This window comes from Gopherus flavomarginatus, chromosome 5 (genome assembly GCF_025201925.1).
Source record: "Gopherus flavomarginatus isolate rGopFla2 chromosome 5, rGopFla2.mat.asm, whole genome shotgun sequence".
Lineage (NCBI taxonomy): Eukaryota > Metazoa > Chordata > Testudines > Testudinidae > Gopherus > Gopherus flavomarginatus.
In genome coordinates this window covers 93,612,485-93,633,927 of record NC_066621.1, presented here as the reverse complement: position 1 = coordinate 93,633,927, position 21,443 = coordinate 93,612,485, and the positions used below count along the sequence as shown (strand labels likewise).

Here is a 21,443-nt window from a genome sequence, read left to right as displayed (position 1 = left end):
TGGCCGCAGTTCGCCGCTCCAGGCCAATGGAAGCAGCGGGAAGCAGCGGCCAGCACATCCCTCAGTCCGCGTCGCTTCCCGACGCTCCCACTGGCCTGGGATGGCGAACCGCAGCCAGTGGGAGCTGCAATTGGCCGAACCTGCCAATGCAGCAGGTAAACAAACTGGCCTGGCCTGGCCTGCCAGGGTGCTTACCCTGGTGAGCCATGTGCCAGAGGTTGCCGACCCCTGATCTAGATGAACATCAAGTACAGATGTCCCATTAGATCTTTGCCACCTCTAATTTCTATTTCTGTCATTCAACAGACATCTTGTAGGACATTAACCTCAAAAAACTCCTCATAGATTCTGTAAATTAGCTCCAGACCATATGTACTAAGGAAAACCTTTACAGAAGCAAGTTAAGTGATACCTAAAACAAAGAGTTCTACCTCTTGTGCTATCTTCCACACACTCTGGCTAAGATGCCAATTGGCTACAAGCCCCATGTAACAGAACAATGAGGAAAGTCTGACAAACTAAAATCCTTCACAGAGCTTTGAGAAAAAATTAACAAAACAAAAACAGCTCTACTAACTGAAATCCCTAGAGCAGACACGATAAAGTGCATTTTGGAGAGCTGCTCTCTTGCACAGAGAAATACTTATCTGTTTACACACACACACACACACACACACACACACACACACACACACACACACACACACACACACACACACACGTTATTTAACCAGATGGTAATCTATTTCTGTGATTAAAACCTACACTGAAGGGTGGAACAGAAGCGGGGAGCAGGAGAAAGGTTATTGCTTCTGTACACTGGAGAACAATCTGCCAAACTGAAATATGTTTTTATCAAAAAGATCAGAAGCCCCTGCTAAAACCTGCTGCAAGTTTTGTGTTTATGGATAAAGAACCACAAATGTAGCTAAAACATTTGTAAAACTTGCTGATAACATCTGAAAAAACAGAAGAGAGACATTTTACATGTTAATTGTGTATTCTGCCAGTTCTCCTCCATGGGATCATCCACACTAGGTCAGACACACCATTTGGCGAGCAAGATGATTATTGCAGGGTGCGGACAAAGCAGGTCTCTAAAGTTACCACAGCAGAAATGACATCGTAATGGGATTTTTGAAAACATACTAATATAAAAATTATGTGCCCATTGAGATGTGGAATTATACCTGTTTATGGGGCTCAGTTGCCACAAAAATAAGACGGGCTAATTTTATTTCTATGGTGTCGAAAGGTCTGAAATGACCATCACAAAGTGAGTTTTCCATTTAAGGCTGAGCACCAGAAAAACAACAACTCTTGGTACCAAGGGGCCAAGAATAAGGGCTTTATATATGTTAGGTAGAGAACCACTCTGTTTTCTCCTTTTGGGACCAAAAGCCCAGCTGGCAGTTTCTTGTCATGACCCAGCCAAGCCTCACAATACTTGTCCCTAGGAGAAGAGGGAAAAAAAGAAGCCGTTGCCACACCAGGCATTGCTCAATGAAGAACACCTGCAATGCTCCTTGTGTTAGACATCCCAGAGTAGAAACACTTGCAGCCTCGAATATTAGAAACTGGAAACATGATTAGTGCTGGACCTTTAAATTGTTGGGCTACTAATATTTGAATACGAGGTGGATTTAGGGAGGAGCGACAATGTGAGCAGAGAAGTGAAAAGGAGTGTGACCAGGGACTTGGAGGAAGATGCTATGGAGGTGAAGGGTGTGAAGAGAGAAGAAGCAGTAAGAGAAGGGAAGGAGAGATGGTCAGGAGAATTGAAGATGAGGAGGAGAAGGGAAGGGATAAAAAGGCAAAAATATTAGGAGACAACAAAAAACTGTCTATCCTACCAGGAAACAGGACCTCTCAATTATCAAATACAAGAAGTGCTGATACTCAAAAAAAAAAAAAAAAAAAAGATTCAGGTAGCTACGGAGGGCCACATTTCTTCACAAATTGTGCACCGGGTAGAAATTATAACTATGTTTAAATTTTAACATTTATAGTCATTATTGGTAGATAATAGCATTGATAAAATTGGGCAGGTCACTAGGCTGAGCTGACACACTGATCTAAGTCACGAAGAAAATGAAGGATATTGGAAAGATTGAACTCATTGTGCATAATCAATAAAGAAAGAGGCTCACAAAAGATACACGCTATTCACAGTCCGTCCCTGGGACAATTAACAGTTTAAATGGAATTCCTTGAAAAGACAATAGGTGTCTGTTTACAGATCAGGAGGACGGTGTTTCCCCTCATGCCTCCTTCCTCTTATAAATCACTATACTGTTAAAAAAAAAAGAATCATCTTCCCCATGGCAAACTTTTTTCTCTCTAGCCTTTAAAGGTAATATATGAAAAAATCTGTATATGGAATCTGTTACTTGTAAGTTTTAATAAGACTTTTTAGGTTTTGACAAGCAGTGAAAGACGTTGCAAGCTCTCTCTTTTGCATGGTTGCTGTGGAAACCATTTGGGCCTTGGGTGATGAGCATGAACTGTTAATCTTTGATTTAGTATACAGACACTATAGAAATCAAAACACTCTTGAAAATGATCTATTTTATCAGTATTTAAAACTATAAGTTATTACAATTTCTCATGAAACCTTAGGAAATGTTTCTGAATAGATTTAGTATGTATGTAAAATATTTGTTTTAGGTGTTCTCTTCAATTAAGCATGTTAGTTTCCTCAAAGGATGGCACAAAAAACTGCCACACCATTGCAACAGCTGGAATACCAAAACCATTCTCTAAGTACTACCCTCCAGCAGTTGATAAGCTCTGAGACAAATGGCCAGTGTTGTGTCCATGTTAATAATTCAGGGAAGATTAAAATTTTGGATTTTGTTTTGTTATGGATGAGAACAGGACAGTTTCATCTGAGAAACTTATAGGATGTTGTGAGGTGCTGAGAAGCTCCTGTAAAGAGGTGAATGCCTTCAAATCTCCTTAGAGTTGACAGTGTTCACATTTGCCATGAGGTACACAACACCGCAGTTTCAGTTAGGCTTTTATTTTGTTTTCAACAGTGATGCACAATGCTTTACGCTCTATGTGCTCAGACACTAAGGAAGTCATTGGGTCCAAATCCTCAGCTGCTGTAAACTGGCATAGATCTCTGAAGTCAATGGAACTCTGGTCCCCTGGTCTCACCCTGCCTCCTGAATTTCACTTAATAGTGAGAAAAGAGGATGATCCATGTCTGTAGCATACCTTAAAATTCTTCTGGGACTCTGGCGTTGGGCTGTCAAGATCTATCAGTTTCTTCAGCTCTTCCTCAACAGTGGACTTGGATGCTCGTTTTGGTGATGCCCGTAGATCTCTGGCTGATGCACGCAACCGTGGATGGGCCATTTCATTGCCATCACTCTGGTGACGTCTTAAAGGGAAGGGAACAGACATGTTCAGGACCCAAAGCTGCTAGGGGCTTGGTCTATGAACGTAATAAGCAGTAAAGCATCATCAAGATTTTCAGAGGGAAAAACGGGGTAGAGAGGGAGGGTGTGGGTATGGGAAGATTAAGATCAAGTTTTGTATAATACAGTAAAGTCCAATATAAATTAAACCTGTTAAAGGAATAAACCTGTTCAAAGCATCAACTTCCAATGCATGAAAAGAGTACCACAATAAATTTCCCTATTAAAGGAATGTATCTATTCAAAGAATGAGTATTCTGCACAAAGAACAATATATAAACTAAAGTCTGTTAAATACTAGCTGAATGCTTAAACATACCAAATGTCCCTATTCTTTTAACTGGCTTCCAATGTATAACTTGAATAAAATACTTTTTATTTTAGCTTCTATCTAGCATTTCCTTCGGTGGCCCATTGCACGGTTACTGGCGTCATCTGGGAATGCCATGCTTAACACCAATAATGACTTCAAAGCAGCCCTAGTTGCCCAGACATTTGAATCTCCACTGTACTGGGTCAATGGTTCTGATGTGCATTTTTCCAACAACCACCTTTCAAGGTCATCTGAGACCCCAAATCACAAAACTCTTGATGCAAATCTTAGAATGTGGGAACAAAATGAAGAATCTAAGGGAAAAAACACTCAGTGTTGAGGATGGTTTTTTCATTTGTTCAATTAATATTTTGAGTTTCATTTAAGAATTCTCTAAAGAAAAATTCTAGAATTTAATAAAGATGAAATCTACAGCATTCTATAGAATTTCTATAGAAATTACTTTAAAAACTTTTATTAAATAATGAAGAATGATAACCAAGATATGGAATTTTTAAGCCACACTATGGAATTCTAGGGTAGAGATTCTAAAGTTCTATAGAGGTCTGATCATTTCGTTAAATTCTATCGGACCTTTCCATATGGGAAACTTCTCTGGATTTCAGTGCTTCTTCATGTTTAAGTTAACAACCAAACAATAAAACCAAAAAACGCTCTTACTTTCTGGTATCCATAAACCCCACAGAGTTTATTGTCCCTCCAGGTTTTTTCCATCCAATCAGGTACTTGCTAGTAGCACCCTGGCGAGGGTAGAAAGTCCTAGGACCAGAAGAGGAGGAAGAGGAGGAGGAGAAAGAAGGTGCGAGCTGTGGGGAAGTAGCGGAATGAATCTCTTCTTTAGGTGAACTTCTGGCACTGGTGAAAACAACTGGGCTGGCAGAGTGTCGTGAGCTCATGGTACTGGGAGAGAAGCATAACAAAGACAAAGCTTAACTCAAGAGTGTGTGTGTGTGTGTGTATGCATCTTATCTAACTTTTTAAAAAACTGCATTTGATTAGCAGGTATACAAAGTATTACTATTATTATTGTGATGTAAAGCTAATAAATAATAATAATAATAATACTGTGATGTTCTCTCATGCCTTCCATCAGAGCACTTTTGAAAAACGAATGAATTAAACTTCACAAGCCACCTGTGAGGTACAAAAGTATCACCCCAAATTTACAGATGGGAAACCTAAGGCACAGAGAGGTTAAGTGACTTCAGGGTAACACAAGAAGTCTTGGCTGAGCTAGCAAGAGAACCCACGTGAGAGTCCTAGTTTATCCACAAGACCAGCCTTATCAATACCAAAAGATTTTTTTTAGTATTAAAGAAATACCAACAATATATAACTCTAGAAGATATATATTACTGGCCTTATTCATTATTGCTCATAATTCAGAGTCTGCTGCTGGCACAGCTGACAATGCCACTATGAGAAAACACTCTCTACTATGTGATAACAATGGAAGCACTTGAGAGTCCTGCAGATACAAACATTTTACTGTTACAGAAGTTTCATTTCAATATTACCAAAAAAGGCTGGGGACCGGAAAAAGAGGCTAAGTAGTTCGAGGAAACCAGAGTTTTGGTTTGCTAGGAATCAGTGTGGATGAATATACTGAATACTTCTTTGATGAAAGACTCTGGGCAACATCATCAGTACTGGAGGGCTGCACTGACTGTACACTGAGGACTTACCTTCATTGAGATCCAAGACCTGAGGATTCTACAAGAGCTGAACCATTCTTCTGTGAAGTCTGAGAGTTATGTAGGCCATGATCATTGCAGTTGCTTGGGTCCCTAGCATTTTAAAGTCTAATTTTCAATTCTAAAAGTTTAAGGGGAAAAATAGGATTGCCCCTACAGTAGGAGAAGTCCTTTTTTTCTTTTGCACCCTCTTACTAGGCGCATTTAATCAAGAGGAAGAAATCATTTGGCTAATACATATTCCCCCTAAACAGCATTCCAAGTGGACTGGACCTTGACCCCATGAAGCTGAATTAATTCTAGTTTACCCTAGTCATTTCAAGATAGTTGCATATGGGAGCAAGTAACATTGGGGAAAGAAGGAAAATGTTGGTTAAATAGGCTATTTTCTTGTTTCTGTCATTCTGTGTAAATAGCAAATCTGTGAGAGCAGTTTCATTAAAAAGAAAAATGATGAGGTAATTAATTTGCTCTCCAGCAGACCGGGCCTTAACTGAAACTGAACGGATTTTTACATCTCTAATTCCTGACATCATCTGTCTAGGCAAAGAATGAGGAGATACAGAGTGCCTAATTCCAGCTGGTTTCCATCATAGGGAGAGGGTCCTGGATAAAACTAGTTTTCATTTATATGTTGATATGAAAGTTAGATGTGGTCTAGGAAGGAATCAGAACATTAAATTTTAAGACGACTATATATTATGTTATGCTTTAAAAAGGTGGAGACATCTGTAATTACAGCAAAACTTCAGGTATAGATTCAGTCCTGGAATGTCATCAGATATTTTAAGGACTTTTACACACAGTTTTCTACATTACTTATGTGCATTATCTTCTCCATAACTGGAGCACTGGAAAGGGTGTGTGTATGTATGTGTGAGAGTGAGTAAATCTAGCATTTGAAACAGATGAGGTTTCTGGTATAAAGTGGTGTTTTCTGACTGTGAAATAAAGATTAAATGGATGGTTGAATTAACTAATAGTTGAAAGAGCCCTAAATGTTTAGCCTGATAGCAAGTTCTCCAGTGATCCTGTCATGTGAAGGTGCATTGTCTCATTTGTTACTGAAACAATTATAGAAGATATTTAAGGCATCAGTTATGGTAACCTATTGTCTACACAGTTCATAATAATACTGAATATTTGATATTATATATCACTTTTCAATTGTAAATCTCAAAGGCCTTTGCAAAAGAAGGTATTGTTCTTCCTTTTTTTTAATAGTAAATAATGAAACAGTCAGAGATAAATGATTTGCCAAGATCAAAAATTAGTGCGAAAAAATTCAGTTTTCCTGATTTCCAGTTGTGCTCCCATTCAAAACTTTCTTTTTCAATCTGTTCAGGCCATAAAACATAGCTGACAATCATAATTTCTTCCAGTTATCTGCCAGTAAAAATCAGATTGAAAAAAACTGGGAACAGTTTTCCCATAGCGGGTCAAAGTACAGTCCACCTGAAATTGTATGTCACAAATCTTGTCCACTTATGTCCTGCACAAATATCACTTCTGCTAAAGAAACAGAGCAGAAGTAAGGAAAGAAATTCAGAAGTTGCTTGCCGTTTTTTTTTTTTTTTTTTGAAAAGAGAAACTCCTACACATGCTGTGGAAACCAGTCCATCTATGAGACATCTCCATTATCAAGTTAAAATATCAAGTGCTTGGCTGAGATATGGACCTTAAAAGAAAATTGTATGGGGAGGTTTTGTTTTTAAATATTTTATAGTTCAGAAGGAGTGTTCATTTGAGAACTGGAGGTTTTTCCTTTTGCGTAGGAATATTAATATTCCCATTATTTTCCAGAATGTTTAGTGTTAATGGAGAGTTACAGAGGGAGTAGTATCAATTAGGAGGGAAAAGAGGGCTTGTAAATAAATTTCCAAATTTATTCCATGTGTTTATTTATATCTATTGTTATCAAGATGTTTCACAGAATTGGGTATAGTAAACACATGAAATAAGATCCAAGCAGCAAAGAACACATGAAATATGCAAGGAACAGTGGGTGGCAGAGGGGCAGAAAAGTTAGCTCACAACAATTTATTTTTTTATGCCCTTGGTTTATATATTACACTGCTCCCCACTTGTCCTTCTTTAGATACAAGTTTTAAATATTTTTGGAGGTGCTCAATATTACAACATGAACGTTCTTTGGTGGTACTAGTACTTTGGTGGCAGCACAATGTGCTATTGACACACAGGGATTAAAAGCCCCCAATCTACAAGTTGTTGAATAACACAGTGCAAACACTCTGAAGTCAGTGCACAAGTAAAGGCTTGGGACACAAGTCTGGGTACAGTCTACACAGGCCAGAAGGGGCTGGAAGCACTGTAGAGGCAGCACATTCAATTCCTGGGAAGAAAGTGGGGGACTCACATTGTTCGAGCTGGCAGTCTGAACTGTTTGATTGTCGCTGAAGGGAGTGGAGTACAACCCTCGGGCTTGAGAAAAGGTTTTTTTTACACTGAACTTGAGTGTGGTAACAGGAAAGAATAAAAAAAAATCTTTTCATCCAACACCCATAAAATAATCCTAGATTCAACTCAGATACATAAAAATATTGTCTAATCATGAAATACAACTTTTTAAAAATCAATTTAATACCCCCACATTGGGATGGAAATATCAGGGATTTTGTTTTTAGTTTTGATAGTGAAGACCTCAAGAGACCATTCAGCTAGGGAGCAAATGAAAGTTTGACATAATTAATATGTTCCCTTTTTTATTTTAGGAAATTCAAACTATCAGTGCATATGCCTTCTGTTAATGATGTACAGATATAATGATTCTGTGTAATTACTGCTCTACATTAATGCAGTCCTCCTGGGATGCCATGAGAAACCTGCACAATCATCAATAGAGATTTTGGGAATGGGGGTGGAGAAGGAAAACAAAGCCCAGCCAGAAATACTGCTGCAAAATTTAATCACTATAATTTACATTTTGCCACCAATTCTCAGGTACAAGTTCTTTTATGCACTGTCAAATGATCTGCAGACTAATTACTGTTCCTGTCTTCTAAAGGCACAAACACCCTAATTTGCAGTTATTTTATTTTCTGCAACTCTGTTCATTTTGTCATCAAACTAAGTTCCTCTTCCTCCAGCTTGGAATGACTGCCTTTGTAGATTATAACAAAAGTATTTTAGGTCTGCAGGCACAAGGTAAGCCTACAGGAAGTGAAGGGGAGGCTAAAAAAATAAATTAAAAAAAAGGTGTGTGTGGAACCATCAAAATGTGTACATGCCTTATTGAGTAACAGCATGTTCTTATTGTCACTCTTGACTTTCCTCTCTCCTTCCTTACCTGCTCTACCTGCTGGTAACCCTCACTTACAGTGTCTTAGCTAATCAAGAGTGCAGGCTCTTTTACTGTTTTGAGGCACTAAGTACATTTTTGAATGTTCAAAAATTATCAAATAATAATGAAGGAATACAAGGCAGCCTGTCTTTTCTCTATGGCTAATAGACAGAATACTGTGCATTAATTTTGCAAGGTACTATAATACCATATTTCCAAATTAGGGTGCCTCAATTCTGTTCTACAGATTACTATATCATTTCTCGGTGTAAAGAACTGTACTTCCATTTGTTTTCAAATAAAGCAAAACAAGACTGTAATATTTTGTATAAAACCAGAGTAGTTTATCAAGAAAATTCAATGCCATTCTGAAAAAATATTTACAGGAACAATTTAAGTGTAACTAGAGAAATGAGAATTGGGTAAAACCAAATAAACCATAGAAAAATGTCATGTTTGGAGACATATTGCTACAGTACAGTGAATTAATGAGATGGTTTGACAGGCTAACTCTACAATCAGTTGGTATCAGTGTATATACCCCTTATACTTGTTTGATATGTTTCCTTTTTTCTTTTCATTCTCTGCCACTTTTTTATTTCTACTTTTCTATTTACACTATTTGCTGCATGGAAGAGAAAATGCTAAAACCTCTACAGCCCAAACATGTTTTTATCATTAGGAATGTCTTCACAATGTAGCGTTTAGTACTTAATGTACTTAATAGCCCTTTTCCTCCTTTCCGAAAAACTTCTTCTGAACAAAAATGTTGCTGGCAACTTTCCAGCACTGTCATAAAATAAGAGTTATAAATGTCAGGTAAAAAAATCAGTGTAAAGAGATGCTTACATAAGGAGGCACTGAATGCCTACAATGCCCCTAGAACACAGAACAGGATGGAACCCCATTAACAAAATCCCGAACTGAAATTACCATGACACTGAGTGCAAGGAAATCATTCACTGCATTACAGAGTCTGTGACAAACCCAATTTGCAGTTACAGGATCAGACGCTGTTAAACTGGATGGTAAATCTCCAGCTTTGCCTCATTTCATTTCTCCTCTAACAGAACTGTTAGACTGAAGAACTGTTAGCATCATATTTTCTACCCTCCAGCCCACTAGATATCTTATCTGTCTCTTAAAAATATAAAGAAATTAATACAAACAACAATAAATGCAACTGCCTGCCTAAAACCAGAAAGAAGAAGAAAAAAAAGACAAATGCTTTCCTTTGCAGATTTGTTTTTTTTGCTTAGTACTATGTCATAAATGCATTTATCTTCTTACAATGATTAATAACATTTAAAAAATAATTATATTTAGTATTTTGGGAATTAAGCTAGAAGATCTGATTGTTTTTCACCTCTAATTTTTATGATTCAGTTGTAGAATGAGTGCCTTTCATCTAAGGAGCTCAAAGCACTTTACAAAGATGTTCATTATCTTCATTTTACAAATGGAGAAACTGAAAGAAAAAGGTAAAGTGACTGTCCTATGTCACACACACAGTCAGTAGCAGAGTGGGTACTAGATTCCAGGTCTCCTCATTTCCTTGTCCCTTACTGTATGTGTTAGATGGCACTACCTCCCAAGTATCTAAACAAAAAGATTGGGGGGCATGGAGAGAGGAAGCAAATGTACAGCTATATTTTCCTGTATGAAAATACCACTTGAAAAAAAGAAACAAAAATTCCAAAATCAAATGGGTATTGTTAAATTTATTTATCCCCTTGTTGACAATGATTTGAAAAGCAATGCTTGCACGATGTTCCCTATAATACACCTATCATACTAAAATCTTACATCATGTGTAACAGTGGTAGAGTGGAGCATGTTCCTGCTATCACAAATATTCACACACTCCTTAGACTGACTAGACCCACCAGTGGGAGATACAAATACCATATGTAGTGTCCACTGTCAAACACCTTATGCATTGGAATCTTTCAAACCTCTGGGTTAGCCAAAATAGGCACACAATTTACAGTCACTTCTCATCTTAAAGAGAGAGAAAGTGAAGGTGGAAGGGGCATCAGTCATTACTTGAAAGAAAATTACCTTGCGTGGGAAACAGCATCACTAAGACTATAAGCACTGTTCTCTCTTGTTAAAGGATTGGAGGCTGGTTGACTCTTGGTGTGAATATCCAGGCTTAGTGAAGACTCCGTCTTCCGATCTACAACATGGCTTTCTTTTTCTAAAGTCCTGTCTGCGATGGAGACTACTTCACTGGAACTATGCCACAATGGTGTCACTTTCTCCTTTGTAAGCCCCGATCGAGGAGACGTTGCTGAGGTTCCCAGAGAAGCTGTGCTGCCATGGCTGGGGCCATATGAGGTGGTATCTATGCCACTATCAGCTGAAGTCCCTTGAAGGTAGTTGTAGCTGTTCAGCTCTGACTCAGTGCGATCACCACTGTCATACCATTTCTCATCACTATGGGCACTGGAGGCATTGCTGGAGAGAGTATTGCTACTGGAGTGGCTGGAGTAGTGGCTGTCAGACTACAAAAAAATGTTCATGGCTTTAATTCAGAATGATCATGATGAAGACAAGACAAAGGAGGCACAACTGCAGTATGGGAGCTCTACTTTTACACATGTCTGGGGAGGACTCAAAGTCTAAAATTCACAGACATAACTCAGGCCACCAGTTTAATACCCATTTTAAAGGCTTAGTATGACCTTGGGTGATCATGCCTTAATTTATCAGAAAACATCTAATTTACCCCACAATATTTTTACACTGTTTACTTTAAAATTCAGTCACCTGTACGAAGCCCACTCACAAGAAAAACTGACCATTCATGTTTAAACTTGTGATATTCAATCGCACCTGCGTAACAGTAGAGGAGTGCCCAATTCTTCAAAGTGCTTATAATTAAAAACAGCACAGTTGCTCATTTTAAGTTGGTTTAGGACATGAGAACCCATCAATCCACAGCTGAAGTGTGTGTTATTTTAGTAATCTGATTACTTATCCAAAGGTTTGAGAAAGGACAGAAGGGGCATCTCTGACTACTCAGGTCCCCCTTTACTAGGAAGCTCACTGCTTCCTCAGCAGCAATCTCCTTTGCAAATAAACACTGAAATGTATTATTTGGTTTTGAAAGTATCACCTTCAAAAGGCAGAGTTAAAAGAAAAGAGGTTTCAGTGCAGTGAGCAAAAGGAGGAACAGAGGAATGACCAAACCAGAGTTCATCTAGTTCACTATCCTCTGACAGCAGCCAGCGCCAGATGCTTTAAATGAATGCTTTAAACTTCACTGTGGGCATTTGTGAAATAACTTGATTATAAAGGAAATTTCTTCCTATCCCCCATCATCAGTTAGTGGTTGACTAATGCCCTGAAGCATGAGGGGTTGTATCCCTTCTGAATTTCTTGTTTGTAATTCCTATCAAATGCAATTCTGGATGTTCTGCTCATCCATACAATCAGGTCTGAAGCTGTTATACTTTATGCAAGAGAGATACTTGGTGGTTAGATGGTCAGAAGACAGGGGAAGGGGTGAAAAGGTTGTTTAAAGCCACCTTTATTACTTCTCCTTCCTTCCTTCTCTCCTTCCCAAACTCCTCCTCTCTCCATGGAGCCCATTGTACCAAGCACAGCTCAGGCTCTAGGCCAAGGGGCTATGAACTATATATAGAATTTTGTGGAGGATGGAGAAATAAGCATGGATCCACACAGTATCAGGAATCTCACTCTCTCTCCAATCTGTTGATGTCCTACAGTAAGAATTCACACAAAATGTGAAGTAACAGTCATTAAATTGATTCTAATTCCTAAATATCTTCAGTTTCAACTATTTTAGTCTTCAGTAAGGCTGTTTCTCTTCCTACCATCCATCAATCTACAAGAATAAATAACAGCAAAGCAAACATTGAATTACAACAATGCAAGTATTAATTTATCATAGAAAAGTAGGACAAAGGGACCTCAAGTTCAGTTTAGTTCAATTTTTCCAGTTCTATATTTCTCTTTGGCCTTAGTTATTACATACAAGTCATTTCCCATCTCCTAGCTTGACATCTGTTCAGATGTGTTAATATAAAGACCAAATGTATAAAAATGCAAAAACTGGTTCATACTGCTGAGTGCAAGAAGACAGGGCATCATCACTTTTATAAAGGAGGGTTTTTACTAGCTGGTAATAAAAGAATTTTGCCAGCTATGTCCAAAACAGAGTGCTGGTCAGCAACAGCAAATCGTAAACAAATATCTGTATGGGAATGTTATTTGTGCATACGTCAACATAGTTGATCATTTCAGCATTATCAAGAAATTTAATTTAGATAACTATATCATAAGGAAATTTATATTTATATTTATATTTATATTTATTTATATATATATATATACACACACACACACACACACACACACACACACACACACACACACACACACACACACACACATATACAATAAGTGGCCTGATACTGTGGATTCACTTAAAAAGCTTCACCAGTTAGAAAGATTCTTTTGGTTCTAATGGAATTTGCAGTTGCAAAGGTTGCGACTATTAATGTAATAATGTTTCACACTCGTGAAAAGTGTAAGGGTGCCTTTGTAACAGCACTTGGCTTTCCATTGCAGGGGACTCAAATTTGATTTCTAATCTGGATCTCTCCCTTTCAGGGCTGGCAGAGGTTGGGAATGCTGCACACTTCATAAACAGATACATGTCTGACAAGCTCCAAAGGGTGTTCCTACCCAGTTCTTCAGGGTCAGAAGGATGTAGTTTTCTATCCAGCGATTGAACATATGTATAAAGGTAAGAAAAACTCCTTCAGGCAGGACTCCAGCAGCTATTATGGAAGAACCTTTCCAACTAGGGGAAAAGTTATGATCACATTTAAAGGAAATAAATGAGAGAGACTAGATAAAAAAAGGAAAATGAAAACAAAAACAAGTATAGAGGCAAGAGAAGAGCTATTTATATTTCAACGTATGTGTATGGATTGTTGCGCCAAACTTCTAAACATTGCCATATGAAGCATCTTTGGTACGTTCCCCAAATCTTGTATTTATCTGTGGCCTGGGACTAGCTAGCGGGATTTACAAAGGATACTTCCTTTGGGAACAATGTTCCCACAAATCCTCTGCTTATCACCAGGTACCAGACCAAAAACCTGCTGTTCAACTGGCAGTAAAATGTTCCTGCTAAGAAATTTGCTATTAAAGCCATGCTTAGCTTCTGGAATACTGAAAAGGCATCTGCTTTGCTGATTCTTCTATATTCTAACAGAGAACGTTTTTTTGCTGATTTTATCATTATGTTTTTGAAAGATACTTTGCCTTTGAGCGGCACCCAGGCCTTTTGGGCAGAAACAGAGTCAAACATTTGAAAATAATTTTTAATAAGTTAACTTACATGACCCTGCTTATTTGGAGACAAGTGAACAACAGGATCCTGCCTCATCAGTCTTCCACTGGGGCTGTCTCTGAAGGATGGCAGTACTTTTGATACAGCTGGGAGATGGCATGTGGGTTCTGCAATACAGCAAGCAACATTGCACTTACACAGTATATGCACTGTAGAGGCATGTGAGACAAATTAAGAAAACTTGAAATCTGATGTTACAGTTTGATTTTTCCCCACTGCTGTCATTAACCGAAACCTTTGGACATTCAGTCATAAATTTATTTCAAAATACAGAACGTATGGTATAAAAACAGCATGTGAACAACCAAGTGCCAACTCCTCACCCGTAGTAAATTAGTACAGCTCCACTGAAGTCAATGAAGCCATGAATATTTACATCAGGTGAGGATTGTGCCGAAAGTATCCAAGAGGATGGGGCCAGGATATTAAACCAGGTGCTGGCATACCATGAAAATGAATGTCTCTTTGTTCACATGGCCAGAGGACAATAAATTAGAAAGCTTGGTCCATCCCTGTTTAGCTGTGCTGTAAGCAAGGCAGAACAGACAAGTTACAGTGATCACTTAACTATACACATTTATTTCCCCTTTGAACTTCAAGCACATCTTGTATAAGTACCCCAAGTATTTCTCATCAAACCATCTATAAACAGCTATTTTTAGAAGAATCTATTGTCTAGTCCTAAACAGCAATATCATCTGTCGTACTATTTCTTTACCACTCAATGGTTTTGACTGTACTCCATGAAAATCCGGTTATTGACCTGTAGTGTAACTTGTTCTTCAAGATGTGGGTGGGACGATAAACACAAGATCTGGGAGTCTGAACAGACAGACTAAGGTCAAAAAACGAACACTGTCTTGGCCAGACAGGTGCAATGAGAATCAGTTTGGCATGGTCCACCTTCAGCTTGAGGCTATCTTCAGAGAAACCGTAACATAGCCTGAAGTTCATAAAAAAATGTAACTTCTCAAGTGTCTTTTCAGAAAACAAAGACTGTCCATCAAATGGTATTTCTTCTATGGTCTGGTTTTATGTACAGAGCAATGCCTGAGTTCTGCAGCCAAGAAGCCCTCTTCACTGAGACATGGCAGTGTGCCACACTCCTCTTAGAAGAGGAGGAAGAGTCTCTTTGAGCCTGGGAGTGGCTCTGATTAGTTTTATGAGTTCTCTTCCTTGGGGGAGCAGATGAAGGGGACTGGTCCTCTTTTCTCTGAGAAGGGTCTGAATCTGGTGGCCTATCCAAGGTCCACACCAGCTCTGAATACTGATGGCCCTGGTGATCTGCAAAGGGCCAAATCTGGATTCACGGCTTGTTCCACGAGATGCTGTTTTAAACACAAGTGCAAGGCAACTTGAGTGCTTTTCCTAAAGGAATGGCAAATGGAGCACTCTATTGTCTCTCTCTCCTAAAATACAACAACCAACATTTATGGGGATTGTTATTTGGAAATGCCACCCCACAAAAAAGATGGAGCTTAAATCCTAGTGAAGGCATAGTACCACATAACACTATAAACAGAACTAATTCCTAAACTGACTACAAGGGTATAACAATTTACAGACAATCGCACCGTTGTTAGAAACCAAGAGGTAAAATCCACACAGGAAGCTCCAACTCAAGCTGCGGGCAGTGAAAAGGAACTTGGGCGGGGGGGGGGGGGGGGGGTCAGAGTACAGTCATCCTGATATAGGTATGGAAGAGGCTGCGGGCCACAGGGTGCAAGTGCTGTCCCAACAGGGACTGCTAAGCAAAATTCTCTGACTTCGGTGCGTTGGGTGCATTCACACCTCAGTGGAATACAGTTCTGCAATGACTTGAAGAAGAAACAGCATATATTTGGCCTTGTTTACATGAGATTTTTATAGCTTCAATGATCAAACAATCAATTTGCATTTATATAGTACCATTTGAAAGGGAAAAATCACGAACACTGAAGATAAACTAAGCGAAAATTAAACTAAGCCGAGCCACTGGGGAGAGTAGGTGTGGTCAAACAAGTCTTCAACAGCAAGACAAACTAATAAGTGTGTCTATCCAACCAGTTCTTAAGGACATGGTGTTCCAGAAAGTGGGAGAATTATGAAAGGTTTAGCCTCACAATAACTGCAGTTCTTCCTCAGGTGATACTCAGAGGTCTCAAAGACACAGACTGAAGTATATCTAAGTTCTAATCATTCATTCTGATTAATAAGAGTAACATTCACAAAGAGTAAATACAGTGCTTTAGAAGCTTCTCCCATTGCACGGAGAAATATCTTGCCAAAGTCACCTTATAGTTAACACCCTTTGCTTACTGCAGAAGTTACCTACCCATCTGGTCAGCAATACTATCCTCACTCCTCTGCCAGCTTGGTGTGGATTTGCCGCTGCCACCAGTATCTGTCTGCGTGTTCTGCCTGTCAATGGAGGCAGGGGATCTACGACTCATTCCGAACCTGTTGCAGTGTCCCCAAAACAAAGGTAGACAACAGTTTTAATTATGCTTAAATCCCATGTAGAAGAATAGCACTTACAAAAAACGGTTATTACATCAAGTAACTTGACCCAGAAATCCAGAAACATAGCTTCTTGTGGGATTTATAATGCTTTTCCTTTCAGTTGTTGGGGGTCACTTACCACCTCTTATTTATAAAATACACAGTATATATATTAAACCATTAATTTACTGAGCACCTCTGTTCAAGAACCCCTGGCATCAGTTAAAAAAAACTAATTATGTAACCAAAAATTGGTCCTAACTGTGTACTAAATCACCAGTCAGCATGCTAAGTCAGATGAACTTTTTCTGCTCTTAAAATATGCTAAATTATTTTGTTGCAATTCTGGAAGTGTTAGTTGTTTTTACTAATGTAAACAGTAGGTTCACTTTTTTCAGTTGATCATCATTGAGTTTTGAGCACTGCTTACTTTGTGCCAGGCCTTGCCAAGGCTAAGCCCCAGCACCTCTAGGCTTGGCAGTTTCTAGCCCCAGCACCTCTAGGCTTGGCAGTTTCTAGCCCGGCACCTCTAGGCTTGGCAGTTTCTAGCCCCGGCACCTCTAGGCTTGGCAGTTTCTAGCCCCGGCACCTCTAGGCTTGCTGCATCAGTTATGAATGTAAAAAAACTGCTTGAGCCCTGACACCTTTTTTCATTACAAATTAAGCACTGGTTTCGAGAGAACTATTTCGAGAGAACAAACAAGAGGCACCAAGGAAAAAGTTGAATTTGTTTTTTGCAATTTCCCACCCCAGTAGGCATCAATATGAAATTTTTAATTCTTCAGCCAAAAATGAGTGCAAAATTAGGGGAGCAAAAGGTTGTTTAACAATGACTGGTTTTCAGTGTAGCTGTAGCCACGTTGGTCCCAGGATATGAGAGAGACAAGATTGGGGAGATAATAGCTTTTACTGCACCAAGTTCTGTTGGTAGAAGGTACACAGAACTGAGGGAGATCTCTGTTCAGCTTGAAAGCTTGTATCTTCCACCAACAGAAGTTGGTCCAATACCTGATTGGTTTGTCACATGACCAGTCATGAGGAAATCCAATGGGCTAATGATGCCTCCAAAGGCCGAATTAGAATTCTTTTTTATTCAAGCACCAATTTCAGATCAAAGCAGAGCTTTTTAAGTCTGATTTCATTCACTAAAGGTGTGATTTAAAGATTACAAAATTTTACTGAAAGCCAGTGGAACTGTGGCCCCAACTCACTTAGGCTCTTTTGAAAAATTAAGTATTTAAAAGGAGCTGGATCAACAGTCCTAGACCATGAAGTGCTATCTAGCCACATAAGTACAACATAGGGAGTGACTGCGTGAATTTCCCTACACTGCCATTCATAGAATATTAGGGTTGGAAGGGACCTCAGGAGGTCATCTAGTCCAACCCCCTGCTCAAAGCAGGGCCAATCCCCAGATAGATTTTTGCCCCCAATTCCCTAAATGGTCCCCTCAAGGACTGAACTGAAACCCTGGGTTTAGCAGGCCAATGCTCAAACCACTGAGCTATCCCCCCAAAAAAGTGGGCTGTGAGGTTTTACAGACTTCATAGACTATTTTATCCTTGGCTTATCTGCCGCAGTGACCAGCATGTCACTACGTGCCAACAGTAGCAGTGATTTTGGGGATGTGAGCATTTGTCCATTAATAACTAGACTGAAAGCACCAATACATTCCACATGGGCCATGGAATAGCCATTACCTGGGTAATTTAGGGTGAATGACTGATTTGGGTTAGTTTCAAACTTGTGGCTTTGAGATAATGGATCAGCTTTGGCCGAGATAGATGAATATCTGAAGCCATCGTTTTTCCTTAATAATTTCCACACACATTTTTGGGTGGGATTTTCAAAAGTGCCTAAGGATATGTCTACACTGCAATAAACGCCCAAAGCTAGCCTATGTCAACTGGCTCAGACTCATGGGGTGTAGGCTGCAAAGCTATAAAACTGGACTGTAGATGTTTGGACTCAGGCTGGAGCCTGTGCTCTGGGACCCTCCCCCATTGCAGGTTCCCAGAGTCCAGACTCCAGCCCAGGCTGGAATAGCTACACTGCAATTTTATAGCTCTGAAGTCTAAGTCTCCTGAGCCCCCTGAGAAAGGCCAGTTGCAGGTGTTTTAGTGGAGTGTTGACATACCGTGACTGACTAAAGAGCACAGGCCTGATTGAAAGTCATATCATGAGGGGATCTGTCAATCAAATTAATTAAGACATTAAATACAATGTATTCAAATTGTGGTGTGATACTTGTATATGTCTGTTCAATAAGCAAGTATCTGACAAGCGGAAATCCACAGCAAAAAGCAACTCAAAGGCATATCAAGAAGGTACAGAAACAAGAGGTCATTTATAAAGGCCAGGCATTCAGGATGTGGTACTAATCTGCACAATACCTGCAAGGAATGTAGATAGGGAGGAGAGGAGTAAAGAGATCTTAAAAATGAACAGAGACAGGTGACTATGTTTCCCACTTAAATTCAATTGTAGTCAAGGCCCTGTATACATCATAGCAACCTTGACCTAAATTCTGGGGCAAGACCCTGCGTATTCAAACATACTCCAGTGGAGCAGACTGGAGATTCTTGTAACACCTCCAGGAAAATCACACACAAAAATTGAAATTTGATTTAAATATATATGAAAATGAAAAATAGCTAGTATAGTATCTCCCCCCCCTTATTTAATATGACATTAAATTTATTCATGCTGCCCCAAAATTTTTAATTTTCAAATATGCTGCAGAGTAATGTACTGAAAATGCATAACTAACATAGAAGCAAATGATTCTGGCAGTTAATAGTGGACAGTTGGGGCTTTTGGCATCTGGAAGGGTGTGAGATGTGGAAGATAGTTAAAGTCTATGGGATGAATCTATTAAAGTTTGTGGGATGTTAAAATGATCAGCTGTGAAACAGTTAATTTGACATTGATATTTGTATTATATTTCAAAATGAATAAAGGGATACTGTTCTGAGAGGTACTGGAGCAACTCCCCTCTCCGAACTATTGTTTCAGGTTGTCTGCAGATTCAAGGAGACACAGGGTAATAATTTTACACTCAGCACATATTTGTAGGGTTCTATTTGCAGCCATGAGAACTAAAACCGTTTTTTATTTAAATGAAAGCCTAGATTCTGAAACACAAGCAAAGGATGGATTCTGGCAAATTCCTCTGCTAAACAATTGTGGAATACACAGGATCCTCCTTTATCCATCAATATCTGTAAATGTAACATGCTGTATGATTTTAATACTGCATTTTAAATATTAGATTCTGATCTTCTAGTCATAGTTGGACCATTACTTGACGGATTTCGTGAACATATCTAGAATTTAAAATAAAAAAAAACCACACAAAACAACCATTAAAACTGATAAACAGCAACAGCAGATAAGCTTTGTACACTTCACAATAATTCACATCATGGAATTTCCCCAGCTCCAACTACTAAACATAACAGTTGAAATGAAAATAAACAAATCCCATCCTGCCAAACACAGGCTTCCCAGGTGATCCCTAATACTGAAATGGAAACCTGCCAACCAGTAGCATGCCATCACATATTTAGTCAGGCATGCAACAGTACACTTGAATGCAAAATGGCATCCTCTGCAGTGTGACCTCACACACACTGTAGGTGCGAGGTCAGGCTGTGTGGAGGTCTCCATTCTGTCCTATAATTTCCTTCCCATCAACATCCCATAAAATTTAAAGGATATATACAATTCTACCTCATAATCCAAGAGATAATGGGAATTGTCTAAATTAAACACTGTGAAAGACTTTTACACAAGTATTACTGTATTAATAAATTACATTAGAGATGTATGGTTTTTATATTTTTTTTAAAAAGCTGATCACTTCCCTAAACATTAGCTGAGTGACTACTGAAACAGTGGTAACATCTGGTAGTGGGTATCTGTCCATGCTACCAAAAATAAAAAAGGAGTAATTAGAATCAGTATTTTAAAGAGAAGTTCAAGATCTAAAAACTCATTTATCATATTGTGTGGCTCAATATTTTATTCTTCACATAATGTTCCCCTAATTAACATCTTTGATATCAATTTTCATCATCAAGAGCAATGTAATATGCTTTGCTTAATTTATGGTGTATTTTTATCAAAGAGGACATCTGAGATCTATGAAAATATGGTTTGTTAATCTTGGTGAAATCTAATTATTCTCCTATTAATTAAGATGCAACAAACGTGTTTAATTATTTATTTTTATTAACTAGGCCATTTAAAACTTACTAATTAAACTAGGAAATAATTAGTGCTGGTTATAGTGGTATATTTTATGCCACTTACATTATAAAAGTTGTCACAGGCCTCAAGAAAACAGCAGAAATGCATCTTTAATTCCCAAAGGAACACAGGAAAATAGTTTATTTCATACAGCCAGAAAAGGAAAAACATTCATTCGTTGTTTTATACTCCTTTTTTACATTCTAGTAACATTCATACATATACATAAAAACCATACAATACAAACAGAAGTGTACATGAAACATATATCTATAATATATACAGCAAGCTCCATCTGGATACTGCTGAAGTGAATGAGGCTTTTGCCATTGTTTTTAATGGGGAATGATCAGGACCAATAATATAGTAGGATCACCAGTTACTGTTACAATAAATATTGTTGGATAAAGTTTCCATCCTAGCCTCTATTTTCAATTACTTGTATTCTGAAACTTTCATCTTTCAGGCTGAAATTTTTCACGCTTTGTCTTTATACCTGGAGGTGAAGTTTTGAACAGCTTTAACAAATATGGTTCAGACATTTATGAGCATGAGAACAATGGAGAGG

General features: G+C 38.6%; 1 protein-coding gene across 10 annotated transcripts in view; it reads right to left on the bottom strand.

Annotated features, from left to right (window-relative positions):
* SIPA1L1 (signal induced proliferation associated 1 like 1) overlaps positions 1-21,443 on the bottom strand; it is a 405,747-nt gene that overhangs the window by 9,703 nt on the left and 374,601 nt on the right. For all 10 annotated transcript variants that reach the window (XM_050953405.1, XM_050953408.1, XM_050953406.1 and 7 more), the window contains 5 exons: positions 16,458-16,582; positions 14,132-14,250; positions 10,816-11,261; positions 4,420-4,659; positions 3,223-3,388 (listed from right to left, as the gene is read on the bottom strand). In XM_050953405.1, the coding sequence (XP_050809362.1) occupies positions 3,223-3,388; positions 4,420-4,659; positions 10,816-11,261; positions 14,132-14,250; positions 16,458-16,582 (1,096 nt within the window). The remainder of the gene's footprint in view (positions 1-3,222; positions 3,389-4,419; positions 4,660-10,815; positions 11,262-14,131; positions 14,251-16,457; positions 16,583-21,443) is intronic.